Source organism: Impatiens glandulifera, chromosome 2 (assembly GCF_907164915.1).
Source record: "Impatiens glandulifera chromosome 2, dImpGla2.1, whole genome shotgun sequence".
In the NCBI taxonomy this organism is placed as follows: Eukaryota; Viridiplantae; Streptophyta; class Magnoliopsida; order Ericales; family Balsaminaceae; genus Impatiens; species Impatiens glandulifera.
The window spans coordinates 17,145,963-17,167,834 of record NC_061863.1 but is presented as its reverse complement, the minus strand read 5'-3'; the positions used below and the strand labels follow the sequence as shown (position 1 = coordinate 17,167,834).

The 21,872-nt window shown below is 27.5% G+C and overlaps 2 protein-coding genes across 2 annotated transcripts; both read left to right on the top strand.

Moving 5' to 3' along the window:
* Positions 1–1,214: 1,214 nt before the first annotated feature.
* LOC124924424 (alcohol dehydrogenase-like 2) lies at positions 1,215–6,889 on the top strand. The gene is made up of 11 exons (XM_047464467.1): positions 1,215–1,256; positions 1,314–1,371; positions 2,214–2,353; positions 2,430–2,479; positions 2,554–2,879; positions 4,048–4,130; positions 5,059–5,134; positions 5,209–5,273; positions 6,249–6,344; positions 6,484–6,645; positions 6,770–6,889. The coding sequence occupies exons 1-11, from the start codon at positions 1,215–1,217 to the stop codon at positions 6,887–6,889; spliced, it is 1,218 nt and encodes a 405-aa protein (XP_047320423.1).
* A 12,245-nt stretch (positions 6,890–19,134) lies between these two features.
* On the top strand, positions 19,135–20,897 carry LOC124924423 (F-box protein FBW2-like). The gene is made up of 2 exons (XM_047464466.1): positions 19,135–19,451; positions 20,282–20,897. The coding sequence occupies exons 1-2, from the start codon at positions 19,135–19,137 to the stop codon at positions 20,895–20,897; spliced, it is 933 nt and encodes a 310-aa protein (XP_047320422.1).
* Positions 20,898–21,872: the final 975 nt, after the last annotated feature.

Here is a 21,872-nt window from a genome sequence, read left to right as displayed (position 1 = left end):
ATTAACCATTAGTCGCATTAATAGGGAGAAACGGTAAAAAAAAATAAATAAATAAAAAAATAAATAAAAAAAAAAAAAATAGGAAGCTGGGATTTTAATTAGTAATCTAATGCCGTCACTCTTAATTACTCATATATTAGATTATGAAAGGGTGGGCGGCTGAAAGAAGAAAAAAGTATAGGTTAAGGCTAGATTGTTAATGATAATAATAAGTAAATAAGAGGTAAATAAATTTAATTTGGCTTATTTGTTTTATTCTTTAACGATTTAAGTACGTTTAACAAGATTAATTAACTTAATGGTTTTAATTTATTTGTTAATTGTTAAGGTGGTAGTATGGTACAGATAGAAAGAAATAAAATAAAGAATTAAAAATTAATTAGTACACCTGCTTAATTAATTCCATTTTTTTATTCAAATTAGTTTAATAATTTATTCAATAAATTAATGAAATTAGCAGAACCTCATTTTTTAAATATATTGAAACCTAATTAAGACTAAGTTGACTTTATGGTTTACAAGCTTTAATTTTAAATATAAATTAGACAACTCAAAATTATAAAGAATTTATTTAAAAATTTCTATTCAATGGTAAAAAATTGAAATTGATAAAAACTGTCTAATTAATTAGGCAAATAACCAAACTAAGTAACCCAAAACGTCTTTGTTTTATTATAATATGTGGATATCGATAGATGATCATATCCAACTTTTTTTAATTCTTTATAAAAATATTTTAAATTAATATATAATTTAATGTTAAGATTAATAAAAATAATTTAATTTAGTTAATTAGTTATTTTCTTTATTTAATGATTCAGTGGTTGGGAATTGTTGTATTAATCTAAGGTCCACCACCAGTATACTCATATTTTGTTTTTTTTGTTGATTAGCTCACAATGCCGGCTGCCGAATTTGGGATATCTTAATCCTAACAAAAATTATTATTATTTTTTTTTTTTACTTTACAATTTTGAAGTAAAACTGAAGAAATATATTATTTTGTATTAAAAATTTAGTATTATTTAGTCAGTGGTGATTGACAGGTTGTAGCTCAATTTATTATTAGATAAGTGAAGATTCTTCAATCTTTCTCAAATCTGGGATGACAAGAAAAATAGACATATTAACTATTATATTAAATTAAATAATATATATAACATATTAATTAGTTTTGTTGAATTAAGAAAAACTAACCTCACACACACATAACTATGCTGTTTGAACTCAAAACTCTTTCGTTTGAAATTGAATTCGTAACATTTTAAGTTATCTCTTACCACTAAAATCCTTGGACGAGTCTATATATATAGGATAGAAGGAACAGTCAGCTGCAGCAGAGCTCAACCATGGAGATCATCAGATGCAAAGGTTTGAAACTTTCTTCATTTCTTAGAATCTTATATTTTGAGTCAACCAAATTAATTTGAAGCAGTTTCGGATTAGAATTAGGATTCTCTGTTTTTATTTCTTATTAAGTTTCGATTTATGATTATTTCTCTGTTTTAAGCTTCAACAATTATTAAGGAAGACATCAATCTGTTTTCTCCATTTACAAATATTAATTATCTTTCTTCTTCAAGAACAAATTATCATTTTGGTATAATCTTCTAAATCTTGGTATATATTATGATTTCGTTCAACATGGTTCTTCGATTGTCATTGTTTTACCTCAGATTTCTGATTTAAATTAAGGTTATGATTATAGCGTTATGTTGATCATCACAGAACTAAATTTGGGATACAATTTTTTTATTATTATTAAAGATAAACAATACTAATATTAAGATTGATTTTTAAAAATAGTTAATATACAATTATATTATGATATTAATCGACGAAAGTAAAATAATGATGGAGATAAATTAATATATATATTAAAGTTAATGCTTGCGGAATTCTCTAAAAGAGCAATTAGATCTCGAATCAAATATCAGTTTTCTAGATCGAATATCAACATTGTAAATGATCCCAAACGGGTAATTGAAATGTTGAAGGTTCTACAATGCTCTAGAAGATAATAGAGAAAAAAAATCGTGAGAAGTATCTTATCTATAAAACAAACAAATTTAAGTTTGATTTTAATTTCAATTACACTTCTGATTTACAAATATTTATGACTTTGGAAAAAACAACTAAAAATTTGATTGATATAATCTAGAAGATACAAAATACTAATAATTATTAACTTAATCAACCAATACATATTGCAGCTGCCATATGCAGGAAGCCAGGAGAGGCTTTAGTAATAGAAGAGATAGAAGTTGACCCTCCTCAAGCTTGGGAAGTTCGCATCAAAATTATTTGCACTTCTCTTTGTCAAACCGACATTACCTTTTGGAAACTAGATACGGTATAAATAAAACCCTTCACTAAATTTAAATAATCATTTGTTAATTAATCTCTTCATCTTAATTACATATGTCCAGGGACCTAATCCATCCTTTCTACCTAGAATCCTAGGTCATGAAGCTATTGGGTAAGTATATAAACCTCTTTCGCTAAATCCCATCAATAGCGACGGTTTCTAAACATAAATGTTTTTGTTTTAAGGGTAGTGGAGAGTGTGGGGGAGAATATAATGGAAGTGAGAAAAGGGGACATGGTTTTGCCAGTGTTCCAATCTGAGTGTGGTGAATGCAAAGATTGTAAATCGACGAAAAGTAATTTGTGCACAGGATTGTTAAGCCAAAACTACATTGGAATGCCTAGGGGAGGAGATAGTCGGTTTAGAGACACCAATGGGGAGACGATTCACAATTTCTTGCATGTCTCGAGCTTTACAGAGTACACAGTTGTCGACGTTGCCAATGTTGTTAAAATAAACGAGGACATAACTCCAGATAAGGCTTGCTTATTCGGCTGTGGAATTAGCACAGGTGATGATTAGTTATTTTTATTTTACCATAATGCATTACATTAAAGAAATAAAAATAAATAATTGTTAGGTTAAGAAAAAATAATTAAGAATGATATGACAAATCCTAAAATAACTCAAAAAATCTTCACATGACAAGATAAAAAGATTATTTTCTAGATTATAGTTTTATTTTAGCCTTAATTTTGTATTAATTATTTTTAATATCATATTTTAAATTATTTATATCCAAGACCACCAAATATATATACCCAAATCAAGGTGTTATTGTTACCAAAACCACCAAATATATATATCCAAATCAAGGTATTATTGTTACCGAAACCACCAAATATATATACCCAAATCAAGGTATTGTTTCAATTCAATTGTTTGATTTTATTTAAAAATATGATTTTTCAAGTTATGTTCATCTCAATTTCCTTCTGACCATTGGATCCAAAGACATTATTTGAGTTATATATTTGTTTTGTTGGGTTTAAAAAAATTAAACTATAATAAATATCCCTTCATCCACTCATTTATCTAAATTATTAAAATATTTTATATTTAAAAATAAAATTTTATCATTATATATTAATATTCTTTATGTATTTTTATTCAAAATATTACAGCTTTTCAAAACCACCATTTAAAAAAATTATATATAATTCAAATTTAAATTACTTAATTCCCATATATTGAAATTTTAATTCTTAGTAAGTCAATATAGTTAATCAGATCTGTAAATCATATTTGGCCTTCAATTGGTTAAATGTAAGGTGAGATTAAAGAAATGTTTGATGAAATGAATTATTTGTTATTTTTTTATCAAAATATTCTTAAATTTTATTTTAAAAAAAATAGTATATTGTTTTATAATTAAATGATTTGATAAAAAAAATTGATATTAAATTATAAAAGTATGGGTGAGTTGACCAATCATGAGAATCAAGTTTGGATGAATGATTGATGTTAGTTGAAGTGGTTTATACTAATTAATTAGTTTAAATAATGAACATATTATTTATAATAATGAATATAAAAATTTGTTTAAGAGACCAATATGTATATGTGACGAGTTTAATTTTATTTAAAAACGCTTTAAATATAAATGGAAAGACATATTCTTTAAAAAAAATATAAATAAAATTATTTGAATATAACCTTAACAAGTTAAATATTTATAGGACTTGGAGCAGCAATGAAGGTTGCAGAGGTGGAACAAGGCTCCAGTGTTGCTGTCTTTGGGCTTGGGGCTGTGGGCCTTGCGGTAATTTCATTTGTATAAAGCTTAGGAGAAAATTCTCTATTAATTAGGATAAATTGAATAACCCTAACTTATTTAAAAATGATCCTTTTACTTATAAAAATTATTGAAAATTAATGTTGTTTTTGGTAAAAAATTATGAAGATATAAATATATTATAACAATTATTTTGTAAAAGAGAAATAAAAGATGTTTTTGATTGATAAGAAACCGAATAAGCCCAAAGAATAATAACAATTTCATATTTTAAAATAGTCAAAGTTTAAAATTTAATTAAAATTTTTGTTCTAGCTGAAAATTTATAAAATGGAGAATTTATTTTTAATTATTAAATTTAACTTTAAAAATATTAATTATTATATATATATATATATATATATATAATTAAGTATTACATTAATTATTAATAATAAATAACAATTAAAAAAATTATATTTACAAAATCAATTACATCAAATTCATTTATTTTTTTTAATAAAAAATAGTTTTCTTTTAATTTATTAATATAATATTTTTTGTGAAATCATAAAATCAAATTTATTTATAAACTCCTAAAATTTTAAGATTATAAATTTTTAATTTTTAAAAGTTTAACTAATTTAGAATATTTAAATCATATTTGTTAAAAAAAATTAAATCGTTAAGTTTAAAAGTTAATTCAAAATCTAATCAACTTTGTTTTAATCATACTGGTATCACATAAAAATGTTTAATTAATTCTGAAAATATTTAAATTAAATAAGAGGTTAGATAAGTGAATTATTGTGCTACATCATCATAATTAGTCAATTTGCATAAGTAGGGTAGCTCTTTTTATTAATTAATTAGTCAAATTTGCATTTGGTCTAGATCTAGACAACTAAATCATAAGATGTGAATATTTTTATTTAGCTTATAATAACTAATTGGCCTATAATATAAATTGTAATAGGTGGCAGAAGGAGCTAGGTTAAGAGGAGCTTCAAAAATCATAGGAGTGGATTTGAACCCTAATAAATTTGAAATTGGTGGGTGTTTCCTTTGAAATAGATGTTTTTTTTTTCAAGAGCATCTCATTATTGTATATTTTGATTATTGATAGGAAAAAAGTTTGGAGTGACTGATTTTATTAATCCTAGCACCATCAAGGAAAAATCAATCAGCGAGGTAAGAAACTAATAAAAACATAATCATGTCTTTTTAATAGTGTGTTGAAACCAGTTTTAATCAAAACGTTTTTAAATCTTTAAAATCTCATTTGGAAACATTAACTCAATTGTTTTTCTTGTAATGGTGTGGGTTCGGATTACTGCCCACTGCTAATGAACTGTTTTTAAATTTAGTTCATATAAAATTCCTAACAAAAAAAATGCATTGTCAATAAGATTGTTGTTTTAATTATAGGTGGTATTTGATTTAGCTAGATGAGTACTACTAAATTTAGTGGGGGAAGTGATTTACTTTATATATATATATATATATATATATATATTCAATTTAGGAATAGAGTAAGAACCTCTAATTTAAATTAATATGTTTGGAGTAAGAATCGAATTTATAATATCTGATCTATTAAACACTAATTCTTATCACTTAAATTATCCTAATGAGTTTATTCTTTTCAAAATAGTTAACTCATACAGGGAAAAAGTTGTAACCAAACTTAAGTACATATAAATTTGGGATGGTTTGATGATTGACAACAACCTTTTAAGGTTACACTCATTTCTAATGTATCACCACCCATTTCACACCAAACACATTTCTCTTTAATATTAGTCAAATTCGAATTCAAGTACAAAAGTATTTTCAAATAAACTAAGTACAAACTAAGTATTTTTAACTATTGAGAAAAAAAATTACATTATTGTTATTTTAGATATTATATGGTGCATTTGAATGGAAAGAAATTAATGTATCTTCAAAGATCAAAACCAAATTATCATGATCGTATGGTATAGATCAATTGGAATGTTGAAATCCAAAACAGCCCAAATTGTTGTTTCTTAAATAATTTTTAGTGCTTAATATATTTTTTTTTTTGCCAACATTTGAATGTGCATATGTATTGGTATGGTTTGGCTATTTATTTAACGAAATAAAAATAAATATTAGAAAGTAATGAACACGTTTTATGGGCAGGTAATACAAGAAATGACGGATGGTGGTGCCGATTATTGTTTCGAGTGTATTGGTCTATCTTCCTTGATGAGTGAAGCTTTCAGCAGTTCACGATTGGTCTCTTTCTCTTCTTTTTGTTCTTTCATTATCGCTTAGTAATGAACTTAATATAAGATATGTTGCATCTTGTTTCATATATAATTTCTAGCCCAAATAATTCATTTTTATCGAAAAATATTTTGAATTTGCTTTGTAGGGTTGGGGAAAAACTATGATAGTAGGTTTTGATGGGCATTCACCAACATTAGACCTCAACTTACTTGATCTTTTAAAGGGAAGAACTGTTAGTGGCTCCTTGATGGGTGGAATCAAACCCAAGTCCGACATTCCAAAACTAATCCAAATGTATCTAAACAAGGTAACTAACTTATAAGCAAATTAATTAAACATACTCTAGCTAGCTAGTAGTATTTTGAATATATCTAATTAATTACTTAGAAATAATTTACAAGTAAAAGTACATTATATATTTTGGAATGCAGGAGCTGAACTTGGAAGGGTTCATATCACATGAAATAAGCTTCAATGATATTAACAAAGCTTTTGAGTTACTTGAGCAAGGGAAGAGTATAAGATGCATCATTTGGATGGATAAAGAATAAATATATATATATTCCTATTTGATTATTCAAACTTATTTTTATTGTTTTATAGTGTTTGCATGCACAATAAAGTTGTAAATTTGTTTTATGACTTCAAACTTATTTACGTTACTCCTCGTAAAGTAGTTTCCCTTGTACTTCTTTTCTTTTCATTTTATGTTTTGTGACAAAGTATTAAATGTTGTTTACTAGTTTATTGACAATTAGTGCTATAATTTATTTTTGTACGATTTTGATTTTAGTTTTGCTCACGATAACTCGATATCTAAATTGTCATGGTTAAATTAAAAACATCCATTTAAAAAATTAAATAAATATATTTTTCAGTTTATTAAATCACACCTTCAATTTTTCATATTTAGTGCTGGACAGGGCATTATTGAACTGTTGGAATTTTTAGGGTCACTTGTATAATAAATAATTGTGCATATGTCATATTTAATATAAGCCAAAATAATGTGATCTAATGTAGTTTAAGTTTATGGCTTATGGGTGTATTTGTCATGAATATAAAGTGAGGATACCTAAGTGACATTTCTAATTTTATGAAGGGGTTAAATTAGAAATTGTCAAACCATAATAACTAACTTATTGTTGGTTATATGTAATGGTAATGGTCCCCATTTGAAGTAATGTCAATTCTCCTTTGCGTCCCCGTTCCCATCAACAGAGAGAGAAAACTATTGACTTACTCATCAAATGGAAGAACCATTCCACATACAGAAAGTCGGAGATTAAATACATTTTCTATTACAAGGAAAGAGAAGATTATGCGATTAATTAAGGTACGCTTCCGCCATATTCAGATTTTAATTTCTCACACATTAAATTAGTATCTAATTAGGATAATTCTAACCAGTACAAAATTTGAACTGAATTTTGAAAGAAAAGAGAAGAAAAAGAAAGATATATATTTTTTTAAAAACAAGTTTCAATAAAAATATCCAGCCTTAGTAGCTCAAAATGCATGAAGAAATTTGTAGAAATCTAATTTAACAATAAAGATGATAAATATTACCATAGTTGAAGTAGCTCACTTCTAGTCGTTAATACTAAAAAATGACAGCATTCGATTACTTAGGTATCCATCATTAATGACTCCATCAGGAACACGTTATTAATATCTAATAACAGGTTTTTGTTAACTTCATTAATAAAAAATCGATATCACTAAATTGCTATGCTTAGTAATTCCAACTTTGTTTATCTCATCCTTGTATGAAATTAATTATATATTTTGGATATTTACCATTCTTTATTTTTATTTCATGCCATTAATTTAATTAGCGAATCGATTATTATAAAGTTTTCAATAGTTACATTGCTAAAAATATGTGGGTTTCAAAATCCTCCAAGAATGACAACCAAAAAGAGTAAATGCACTGATATCTGTTGTATGTTCATTATAGAGATATTCCCGGTCGATATTGACTTAGACAATCATAACACAAAAAAACTTTTTCAAATGGAGTATTAATATGGAATTAACTCTTGCGGTTAATATGAAAACGTGTTATCAATAATACACTCAAAATTTCTTTAGACCGTTGCAACTCTAGAAGATGATTGACGCCATGGGAACTTCTTTATCATGAACACAAATAAGAGAACCAAAATAATACATTTCTAGAGTATTAATACTATGCAATACAAACAATACAATCTTGCTCTAAGAGAATATTACTCAAAGAGTCGTTTAAACTAGGATGAATTATTACTATATTTAGTGCACATAACATGTCTTATTAAAAAATATATTTGTACACTCATTTTTCACAATTATAATTTTAAATCACAAAAGTCCAAACTTCAATCTTAAAAATTATATTTTAATCGACTCATTACAAGATATTAAATCGACTCTTAAATCTGTTTTTGCTCTGTTATCTTTCTTGTTATTCTCAAAACCCAATTAACCTAAATAAAAAATAATGTCCATTCACATTATATACTCTGGGCCTAAATAAAGCTCATACCAAGTTAGGTCTCTCCAACTAGGAGGACAAAACCCAACAAACTCCCCCAACCGACTAGTAAGAGGGTAATGTCAACCCGCAATAGAGTGATAAAACTCAAACTTGTTTCAGGACAACACCTTTGTCGTTCCTTGAAGATATCTCATAATCCACTTCACGGATTTCCAGTGATGTCTTCTCCGATTTGATAAATATCTACTCACCAAACCAACAATGTGCGCTATTTTAGGTCTAGTACAAACCATAACATACATAAGACTACTTACTAACTGCTGAAGAATATGGAATGTTCTTCATAAAAAAAATTTCATCATTAGTAGAAGGACAACTAGTATGACTAAGCTTAAAGTGAGAAGCTAAATGAATACTCACCGCTTTAGCTTTGTCCATATTGAAGCATCAAAGAAATTTATCAATGTACATCTCTTGTGACAAATACAATTTTATGTATCCTGATCACGGATAATTAGAATCCCAAGAATTTGACGTGATTGTCTCAAATATTTCATTCCAAACGACTTACTCAAAGTCTCTTTTAACTCACTAAATTTAGAAATATATCTTTCAACGATCATCTACATAAAGTAGAAGAATAATAAAATCATCATCAGAAAATTTTCGCACAAAAATGCATGATCAGTCTTCTTCATTTTGTACTTATGTTCAATTATAACTAAACTGAACTTTCGATACCATTATCGCGGCGCTTGCTTCAAACCGTAAAGACTCTTCACTAATTTGTAAACATAGTCTTCTTTCAATTTATCTTGAAAACCCTCTGGTTTCTTCATGTATATCTCTTCTTCTAAATATCCATGAAAAAAGGTTCTTTTCACATCCATTTGTTCAACTTCTATATTAAGGCTAGTGGTTAAACCAAGAACAACACGAATAGATTACATTTTCACCACATGAGCAAAGATCTCGCCAAAGTCAATACCTTTTATTTGCGAGAACCATTTATAACCAATCAAGCCTTATATCTAGGATGTAAAGTATGCTCATCTTGCTTCAACCGATAAAGTCAACGATTTTTCAAAGCCTTCTTCCCTTTAGGCAACTTTGTTAGCTCAAAAGTGTTATTCACACGAAAAGATTGCATCTCATTCTCCATGATATCCATCCATTCCTTTTTATTTTCACTTTCTAGTGCTTCTTGAAAACTCTCGGATTCTTCAACATCAGTGAAAAATAATACTCATTTATTGAGTATCTAACTGAAAGACATCTTTGTCGAGTAGACCGTCTTGGTTCATTAGAAGGTATGAACTCCTCAACATTTTCATTCCCTTGCTCATTTTTATTTCTAGAATTAGATTCAATGTTAGAGTCAACATCAAAAAATAATTAGTATTTAAAGGGTTAACAGAATATAAACTCATACCTTGATTTTCAGTTTGATCATTTTGTGCTTATCAAGTTATGAGCATCTGGAATTTAATTCATTTCAACCATCTCATCTTTTACTTGAGTGGGAACAACCTCGTCTAATTTGTTGATATCTTCAATAATATAATTCTCCTTGAATACAACATCACAATTACAAATAAGCTTCTTATTAACCGGATAAAAAAAACCGATATCCAAACTCATCCAGTCCATAACTAACAAACACACACTTATTGGTCTTGTCTTCTAACTTTGACCTCTCATATTTGGGAACATGCATATAAGTCATACACCTAAATACTTTAAGATGATCATAAGAGATATTTTTACCACTCCAAATATGGTTTGGCACATCAAAGTTCAAAGGAATATTTGGCTCATAAGAGATATTTAACTGTGGTGTTTTCAGAGGCGATTTTTGGTGACGAATACCCTATTATCGACAATACTCATCAAAAGGTCTAATGTACTCTCCCCCTTTTCCTTTTCGAGTACATTTCACTTTTTTTCTAGTTTCCCTCTCAATTAAGACTTGAAAAACTTTGAATGTGTTTAGCACTTGATCTTTTGTCTTTAATGTATAGGCATAAACCTTTCGGGAATAGTCATCAATGGAGGTTACAAAGTAGTATGCACCATTAAGTGATCATGACTTCATTGGCCCACATACATCAAAATGCACCAAGTCTAGTAATTTTTACTTTCCTTTTGATTTAGATGATCTAAATGACATTCATTTTTGTTTTCCAACCATACAGTCTGGACATATCTTCAAGTGCACATTTGAAACTCCACATAACACGTTTTTCTTAGTTAACATAGCTAAGCCTTTCTCGCTAATATGAGCTAAATGTTTGTGCCACAACTCAGAAGAAGAATCATCTTCACAAGTGTTGATATAACATTTAGATATAACCCCTTTTAGAACAAGAGTAGTGCCATTAGTCATCTCAATACAAACATTACCAATTACAATCACTTGAGCTTGACTAGTATTTCCCCTTCGGGCAATACCAAAACCACCAACCTCATATGTTGAGAAAAAATCTCGTCGTGATGTAGCATGAGTAGAAACACCACTATCTACAATTCAGTCCATCTCATCACAAAATATATTAACATTCTCAACATCATTTTAACAAATAGTAATGAAATAATCAACAATAGCAACATCATCATGATTTCTACCTTTTTATGGTTGGAAGTAATGGGTGTGTTCAGAGTTTTTTCTTATTTCTTCTTCTTCTTCAATAATTTAAAATAATTTTTCTTGATATGGCCCTTCAGACACAATGATGACACTCAACATTTTCCCACTTATTAGAAGCCCCAAGATTTTTACCACGATTACTAAATCCATTGAGAGAACATCATTTGGAGCAAAATTAGACATAGTTGTTCTAAAAGTCTCTCATGAATTAGACAGAGTACCAAGTAAACATAAGCCTTGTATCTCGTCATCAAAACTGAGTTTTGTCGCCTCCAATTGATTAATAATTCTCAAAAAAGTATTCAAGTGGCAAGTTATTGGAGAACCAACTTCATACCTTAAGGACATCAATTGCTTGATAAAAAATAGTTTGTTATTACATGTCTTTCTCTCATAGAATTCTTAAGTTTAGTCCAAAGAGTACGAGCATCAGTATTAGAAATCACATGTTCGGGATATTATTATCAATTTATTGATGAATCTAACCACATACTTGTCTATGCAAAAAATTTCAATCATCCACACTCTTTTTGCAGGCTTAACTGAAGAGAACACTATCAAATGAAAAATTTTCACATACAACAAATCTTCTATTTTAGCCTTCCAAATATTATAATTTGAGTCATTTAAACTCATCATTCTAGATATGTTAGTCTCTATCCTTATACTAAAAAAAATTCTGATACCACTTTGATGGGAAAATATATTCTTCAAAACAGAATACTTTCCCAACTTAATTGAGTATAAGAGATGAGCCAAATATAATAAAATCAAAACAATAATTCAAGACAATTTTAGCGTGGAAAAATCTCTCTTCAAATGGAGAATAAAAAACCACGAGACCAGAATAGGACACTTAACAATCCACTATCATCAATAAGGTTACAACATGAGTTCACTCTAGTTATAACCAAATTACAGTCACTAATCAATTACATCAAGATCCCACAATAATTTTGACAAATAACAACAAAAAATAGAAAGAACAAGATCAACCAACCTTAGTAATTCTACAATTCTAGTATTCCTGTGAACTGACTTAATAGCCTCAAAAAATAGATCTTCACCGTTTAGAATATATCTCCATAAATAATCAACAAGATGTCAACGTTTGAAGTCGATCAAACGATGCAAACTCCAACAAATGAAAATCTTCTCCAGCTGCTACCTCAAACCCTTGAATATATTTTTTCTCTGTTCTCTCTCTTGTTGTTCTTAAAATCCAGTTAACCTAAATGAAAATAATGTCCCTTCACATTATATACTCTAGACCTAAATCAAGCCCATACCAAGTTGGTCTGTCCAACTAGGAGGACAAAACCCAACAGTATTCTATATCGATCCTGAGCTATCTTATTACCATTTGACACTTCAATTATATATAAACCCAGTTTGGGTATATTTTATTTAATTCTTCTTTCTTGCGATGATCTTCTTTCTTGCGATGATCTAACTTAGTTATATATACTTTATTATTCAATACTGAAAATCAATCCAAATTAATTAAATAAAAAATTCACAGATTTCAAAATCAAGAAAAATGTTAAAATTGGGGTTGTTGTTCTTGATTCATTCTTGTGGCTTGATTTGAATGCTTATAATTTATTAGTATATCATATAAAACAGCAATAAGGAAGTCTTCATTGATCACATATTCACATTCTTTAATTTATAATTCTGTGTTTAAATATTTTGATTTAACTTGTGTTTTTTTAAATAATCCTTAAGTTGAAACTTCATTTGACATGTTTAAAAGGATAAAATGTGGGTCAGGTGTATGGGTAATTTCTGGAAGCTTGAATGAACTAAATGAGTTTTAAAATTCTTAAAAATGTAAATTTATAAACTTGGCAAACATTGGTTGATGATTGTGATCTAACCCATACTCCAAATGATATGATATTTTTTTAGTTGTTACATCCCCCTCTACTCTACTCTACTAACCTCAATCATTATCTTATCAATGTTTTGTCATTTTGCTAGTGGTTAATTTATTCATTTTTATTCAAGAAAATTTGTTTTTGAATAAAAATTGTCTTTTGTCATTAGTAGACAATCTTGGAGTTCTAATTTGCGAATTCATTTCAATTCTAGTTATTCTGATTTTTTTTAAACGGTTAAAACTATTTAATTAAAATCTAAAAAATGAGAGGGTCAGAAATCAAATTTAGACAAACCTTAATTATTATTAAGCATGATAATTAAAAGACCCTAAAAATTGATTAGTATCATTCATACCTTCTAAAAAAATAGTGATTACAAATAGAAAATACTACATTCAAACCTAACCATCCCAGTCTGGGATTTTCGCATGCCATTTATCTTCATTGAGAGGTCTTCTTCTCCGTCATCTTCCTCTTTCTCTAACGATAAAAGGAGATTGTATTGAAGAGAATGATGAGTATTGTTGTTTCTCATTTTGAATTCTCTCTTTGTACGAGCCCGTTCTGAATTGATCAAAAGAATTGTTTTTGTGAATTTCAGGGTTTTAACTTTTGTTATATTCAACTTTAATTTTTGTATTCTTGTCCTCCTTATCTTCAGCTTCAGCTTCAAACTCCACATCGATTTTGGAATCTTCTTTATCGACTTAGAACTCTCTATTTCAGTTTTGAAATTCTGGGTGTTTTAATCTTGAGTTTCCTCAACAACAACTTGAGGTTCATCTTCCATTTTAGGCCTAATCCTTTGCATTACAGAAAATTTTATTTTCCTCTTCACCTTGATTCCCTTTACTTTCTTTGTTACGATGCTTTCATTTTTCTCAGAATCCTTTTTGCTTTCTTCTACAAATGTTTGATCTTTGAGTTTAGCCTTCTTTGTTTCCTTTTTTTTCTTTTCTGTTTCATGGCTTTTTTACTCTTCTTTTTTAACTTTACCACATTTATTTTGCAAAAAAGTGTTACAGAAAGCACACATTTTGGATTTCCATTAATAAGAGATCTCCGTGATATCGTGTTTTCCTTTTCAATCAACAACTGTCATTTTCATTGGCAAGACACTCCTAATATGCACTTCAATGCTAATTCTAGCAACGGACAAGTACTCTCCTCCTTCAATTATTAGGTCCATATATAATGGTTTCCCAATTGTACCTACAAAGTGACTAATTGCTTCAGCATTGTTTGTACATGTGGGCTGAAATGTTCTAGAGTTTGAACATGTACAAAAATAAAGAAAAGAGAGAAATTTTATTGCTTGTGTCTTTGTTATTTTTTTGTTGTGTTTCTTACATAAGTACTCCAGTTCTTAAATAGTAAATTACATTTACAGAAAAGGAAATAATTAAATAGTAAAATCATGTAATTGATAATCAACTGCCAATTAGTAAATCAATTAATCTAATTGATTGATTTACAAATCAATTAGTCTAATTGATTGATTTGTTGCTGACTTTCTCAACATTCCATTCTTGGAATTATTTTTCTTCTAGGATAATTCTACAGAACCAAATTTGGGCATATTCCTTTGATTTGCTATATAGATTCATCTCTTTTGACCACTTTTCCAGCTTCATGCAATTTGATCCTATGTAAGTATGCCCATTCTCCAAAATTTCTTTCAGATTTGAGCTTTTTTTGAACCGCAGGAAGTAAAGGTAATGTATGTTTGCAAAAACTTTTTCAAGTCCATTTTCTTCCCACTATTTAATTAGAGCCTCTTTATAGTTGAGAATGATACTCTATTTTTCCCAATAAAGTTTCCATCCACCACAAACCCAGTCTTCAATACATTTCTCCTCTACTTTACAAGGCAGTTGAATTCGTCCATACTTCGTTGACTTTCCATGTTGAATTACTCCTTATAGTGTAGGTCTTGGTTTTGGGAGCCTTCATCAGCTCATTCATTGCTTACCATTTAACTATCTCCTCGTATTCTATTTTTTCTAGTAAATTCCAGTCCTGAAGAAAATGAATATTGATTTGGACTGTTATTTACCGAACTTTCTCTTTACTAATTATGATTTCTTCATTCTTAGCATGCATTAGGAGTTTGGTAATCTGGTTTTAAGACCAAACATTTGGCTCTTTTATTATAACCAACCTTCCAAATTCTTTATTTCTTCCCCTATTTTTCTACTGCATTTTCTTTAGAATTTTTAACAGTAATTGATTTTTATCTTTGCTGCATTCCTTTTTTTTCATGAATTATTTCTTCAGCAATCCTATCAATTTTCTTTTTAGCTACCTCCCTTAAACCTTCCATCACAAATTCTTTGACTTCCTTATACTTATTGCTTTTATTTTTTCCCATTTTGATAAAAAAAAAACAGAACAAAGCAACAAAGATGTCAATTACATAATATTAGAGTACACCAAAAACCCTAACCTTACAACCAAGTTTTGTAGATGAATGACCGACCTAACAATTAAAGGCGATACCGTATCGTTCGTGCTGATTGTGTCGATTGTGTCGATTGTGCCGATCGTGCGCACGTTTGACAAGCGACACTGGACAACTAACAACGTGATCATAATAAGCGAACCGTGACCTTGAAATGTGCAAATCTTGTCGATCGTTCTATTTGTTCTGATCGTGTCGTTCGTACCGATCGTGTTATTTGTGTATTCGTGATGAGAGAATTTGTTGCCGGAATTATCGCCGAAAACCTACATCTCCAAACATTTTCTCCATCTTCCTTGAATTTTCAATTAGGTAGACCGTTGTTGTTCTGAAAATTGGATACAGCCTAGACGGTCTATGTATCTATAACGTTGTGTTACATCTTTGTTATCAATTATAATTATAAATTTGAGATTTCTCGATTCTTTCTGTTACATTTTGCTAGATCATCCATCATGAATTAAATTTTGATTAATTGGCTGAATTTCTGATATAGCATTCATGCCATATATATATATGTTTGTTGGTGGGATGGTGAGGGTAAAAATGTCAAATTTTTATGAAAATTAATTTTTTATTTATTTATTATTTCATCAAACGTGGAAAAAACAAGAAAAAACCCTAAAATCCAGCTCATCCAACTTGCTCCAACTCATTTTTTTACAGAATTTCCCTGTGCCAAATTATTTTAGATTTAATATTTTTATACTATAGACATTTTTAAGTTGAGGGCATTTTTTACATAAAAAATTTATTTGGGAATTTGTGACACTTAAGTCATTTTCCATGAAATTTTCCATTGTTAAATTATTTTAACTTTTATTTAAGATTTCTAAATTTAGTGTTCTGGGCATTGTTTTTAACTAGTATTTTGATTTTGGCCAATTACTATAGAAAACCTTTAGGTTTCTAACTGTTTTTCAATGATTATTAAATTTCACCGACTAATATTTGTATTGAAAAAGTTTATAACTGGAGAATGACAGGATAATAAATCGAAATTAGTAATTGAGTCTCAGATATTTATATATATACAATGATGCTTAATTTTTAAAGTGTCCGAATTGTCGGATCGAGATTTGTGGTTATCTAAATAACTGGGAGTAAATTAATACTTTGATCGGATTGTGGGTTGACCCGCCCATAAGCTTAAAATATTTAAAAATAAAATAAAAAATGTTATATTTATGTATCGAACTTATAACCTAACAAAATAAGTACAACCTTTTAACCAACTAGATTAATAAGATTTTATATTTTTAATTCAACCAAACTTGATGAACGCGAAATATTTTAACAATATAAGTTTAACTTTTTAACTAACTAATATATATATATATATATATATATATATATATATATATATATATATATATATATATATATATATATATATATATATATATATATATATATATATATATATATATATATATATATAAAATGATGCTTAATTTTCAAAGTGTCGGGATTGTTGGGTTGAGAATTGTGGTTAATTTAGATATATATATGTGAGGGTAATAGATATTTTGGTCGGATTGTGGGTTGACTTGGCTATAAATTTAAAACGGTTAAAAATAAAATAAAAATGTATCATATTTTTACCATAATTTTTTTTCACGGTTTTTTATATTATTTGTCGTGCAAATGCACGGGCTACATGCTAGTTTTGTTTAATGTTTTAATTGTATTTAGCAATAAAATAATTATTAATTATTTGCGACAGATTTTTCTTTATTCATAAATATTTGTAACGAATTTTCTTTTCCATCGTGGAAAAATTCGTCGCTAATTGGGACGCAAATTTCCAGCGACTTCCAAAGGTCATACAATTTCCTCGCTAATAAGACATTTTTTGTATTGGAACAAAAGAGGAAAATGTTATAAGTCTTTTGTTCTTGTTATAAAAAAAGTGTTGATAGTCTGGAAAATTGCGAGAAGTTATAGGTCCAAGATAATGTTAATTATTTTAGCATATTTTAATTAGTGACTTGTTGGTTCAAAATTATAGAATATATAACTTAGTCATGAATTAATTTAGCCAAAATGATTTGTCTAATTTGAACTCTAAAAGCTTCTAACACATGACCTTACTAAATTTGAAGAACTTCTTGATGAAACAATGAATTGCAGTCATTGAACTATTGAGATGATAAGCAGTTCATCCCTTTTTAGTGGTCATTATTTTATGTAGAATTTGTAATAGACAAATTTCAAACTGGTCCTAAATATTATTCACCCCTTATCTCTTATATTTCATACAAACACATAACAAAATCTGATCTACATATGATTGGTTTGATTTAGTTAGTTAAAAATCAAGCATTGTTTTTTTTTTTTTATCTTTTTTATATTTCATAATTATTTTGTAATAATAAATAAAGAATAATTTTAAAAAAATATCTGTAAATATTAATAATAAAACATTAATATATATCTATATTAATAATATTTATTAAAAAATCAAACTTTTTTTTTTATCAAAAATAAAAATAAATATCACATTTTTATCAAAATTTGAAATCATATATAATTTGTATTGTAGGACTTCACCAGTACTAATATATGAAAATATAAATATTTTCCAATAAAAAGCCAACCGGTCTAAAAAGATTGTTTCAACAAATGTAGAACGGACTTATTATTCGTTGGACCTATCTAGTTGTCTTTAGGTCAGATTTTGACCAGTTCTATTTATGTATATCCCTTAGTTTAGTTATAATATTGCCCTATCTCTTAGAGCTTGTATTATATTAATTTATTTATTGGAATAAAATCAAATTTTTATTCTAAAATTTAACAATTATGTTATTTATTTAATTAATTATTTTTTAAATTTAAATATTAAAATTATCTTCTACTTAAATATTTTTATTTTATATTAATAAAAGACATATTTGATTGAGGGTATTTTGGTCCTAATAAATTATAAACTAATTTTTCTTTTAATTTCATCAATGATGGGTTTTTGGAAAAACCCAAATAAAACTCAAAATTCCAGTTTCTCAAACGAGCCCTTAGAGAATAAGCCAAACTAATAAATTAAAATCAACTTGTTAAGAAATATCTTTCCCCCAAAACATTGATTATATAAAAATATATACAAGTAACAAATATATTGTATTGCTAGTTCTAATTTTTTAAACATTTATGTCTTATCTTTCTTTTATTAGAACCGCTCAAACGGGAGTTGATTATATTAATTTATTTATACTAATCTTCTTTTACAAAAAGTATAAGACGATTTCAAAGAAAAGTTCATATTAGTTTGTTATATTGCTCATCCCAAACAAAGTCACTAGAAATTTCATTTTGCAAAACTCCCCATGGAAGAGGATCATGTTAATGATCATCGTGGTTGGGACCAGCTATTGCCAGACACACTTGGTTTAATCTTTTGTAAACTCTCTTTAAAAGAATTGCTCACCGTGGTTCCAATAGTGTGTAAATCATGGGACAAAGTGGTGAAAGGGCCATTTTGCTGGCAAGAGATAGATATTCTAGATTGGTGTAACAATGAATTCTCGCCCGAGAAAATCGATAGAATGGTCCGAATGCTCATCACAAGGAGCGGAGGTTCTTTAAGAAAGCTCTACGTTTGTCGACTACAAGGCGATCCAATATTCTCCTTCATTGCCGACAAGTAAATATTTCACTATATGCCTTTTTCTTTAAAAACTAAAAGCCACAAATTTGTAACTAGGATGAACAATTGAGTAATTAATCAAAAAAGTTTTGTTATCCTATATATACATGTTAAGTCAAAATTAAATTTATCCTATATACACGTTATAAATCATTCAATTGATTAATACTAATTATTAAATTGATTAATACAGATTAATTTGGATTGAATTATATATGAATTAGTTTATAAAATATAATATATTTCCTAATCTCATTATTTAATATGTTTTATTTTCATTTCTTGTATTTTGTTTTGCTAACTACAGTTTAATATGTTCTCATTTTTTATAAATAGCATAAACCACTTAAGTTAAAAAATATATTAATATTAAATTTTAAAATTTTGAATATTTTTTTTTATAAATATTTTTTTATCTATAATAATTATATGATGATGGAGTCTATATATGTAATTCTAAATTTATTTTAGCTAAAAACTAATTCCTCTAATTACTTTCTTAATTCAAACTCTTTAATTTAATAAGTTTAAAAAGTTTTTTAAACAGAAAAAACTGGTCCTGGCCAACCTTGTACCAAGAAAAAAGACTGGGAAATCGTTTTTAATGAAGTATAATTAGTAAAAAAAACGTAAAATAATTGGAGAATATATTTTTGTTTGGATAATCCTAATTCGATCAGAGTATAATCAAATTCGAATACAATTCAATCCGAACTTAATTTAAACCTAGCTAATACAAATTAGTATTTCAAATTGGTTTGAATTTCTGATTAATTCATTCAATGTTCGGTCTCACTCTTGACTTCTCATTTTTTTCCTTTTGTCAGCGCGCGTTGTCTTCAGATACTAGTATGTGCAGGAAGTGATATGAGCAATGATGTTATAGAAATGACTGCCGGAAAATTCTCTTCCTTGACCTCATTGGATTTGAGTTATTGCCTCCATATAGGTGACCGAGCTCTCGAGGCCATCGGTAAGAATTGTCGGTTACTTTCGTCTCTAAGGAGAAATATGTACATGTTCCACATGGAAACATTCCATAACGAGGAAGCTAGGGCCATTGCTGGCACAATGCGAAAGTTGAAGCATTTGGAGATAAGAAACTTCCGGGTGGAAACAAATGCTGTGTTAGAGATCATTGCCAAGTGTGGTGATTTGGAATTGTTGGATGTAAGGGGTTGCCACAATCTTAATATTGATCACTTGAAACTAAAAAACAAGTTCCATAATTTGATGATTTTGGGCCCTTGTTTGGATTTGGAATCATTCATTGCTTTTTTAAATAGAAATTGGGTTGAACAATTCAATACTTATATCAGACGTTTTAACCGTCATGAGATGTTTAAGAATGATAATGATGATGGTCATGTTCATGTTCATACTTGGGTGATGCCTCCTACACTTGTTGAGCATTATTTGAATAGTTTTCTTATGCTTCTATAATATATTTGTTTGTGATTTTGAACATGGATTCTTACATTCTGTAATCTATATATGTAATATATTTTTGTTGAAGTTTGTTGGTACATATTTAAATTGTGGAGTCCATTTAATAACTAAATTGAAAAATATACCTAGATTTCAATTAAGAATGACATGAGTATTACTAGTTCCTATAAAGATGTTTTGAAATGAGAATTATAATTATTCTTTTAACAAATAAAAAAAAATCAGAATAAAGAAGCTATAACTCTTAATTTGAAGTATCGTTAATTTTGTTCACGTTTATGGATATATTTAACTTAAATTTTCAAAAAATAAAAGTTTTAAGATTAAAATGAAAGTAAATAAAATTAATAAATTAATCCCTAACCTAATACTTCATCATCACATTCCTCTTGCCTTTCATCTCTTCTTGTTCCTCTTAACTAACCCTTTAATATATTTTAATATTTCATTTTTTAAATTATCTTTATTATAAATTAAATTTGTTAACTTTCAATTAAAGATAGTTTATTTTTAAAAATTATATATATATATATATATATATATATATATATATATATATATATATATATATATATATATATATATATATATATATATATATAATATTTTTTAATAATTTGCGTATCCTAAATTTTTGGTATCATATATTTTCAATTTTTTTATATAGTTAAACACTAAAATTTTACATACCTAATTTATAAATATTAAAATAGTAATTTTGAATAAATAAAATCAAAATGATTAAAATTAAGGTTAAAACACAATTAAATAAATAAATAAATAATTAAATTAATTATTGTAATAATTAATCCTAATTAATTAAAATAATGACAAAAAAATAAATAAAATAACTTGAGATAAATTTTGTATTCATTTTATCTCAAATAAATTTTAAGAAGTCAAAGAGAATTAGAATAAATAATTTAGGATAAACGTGATATCCATTTCATCCTAAATAAATTATTTATT

What these genes read in the sequence shown, in the direction of transcription:
- LOC124924424 (XM_047464467.1), top strand. Translation starts at nt 1,215, where the DNA reads ATGCTGTTTGAACTCAAAACTCTTTCGTTTGAAATTGAATTC. An exon ending in CTAGGTCATGAAGCTATTGG is followed by an intron (nt 2,480 to 2,553) that starts GTAAGTATATAA and finishes TTTTGTTTTAAG; the next exon opens with GGTAGTGGAGAGTGTGGGGG. An exon ending in CTTTCAGCAGTTCACGATTG is followed by an intron (nt 6,345 to 6,483) that starts GTCTCTTTCTCT and finishes TTTGCTTTGTAG; the next exon opens with GGTTGGGGAAAAACTATGAT.
- LOC124924423 (XM_047464466.1), top strand. Translation starts at nt 19,135, where the DNA reads ATGGAAGAGGATCATGTTAATGATCATCGTGGTTGGGACCAGCTATTG. An exon ending in TTCTCCTTCATTGCCGACAA is followed by an intron (nt 19,452 to 20,281) that starts GTAAATATTTCA and finishes TCCTTTTGTCAG; the next exon opens with CGCGCGTTGTCTTCAGATAC.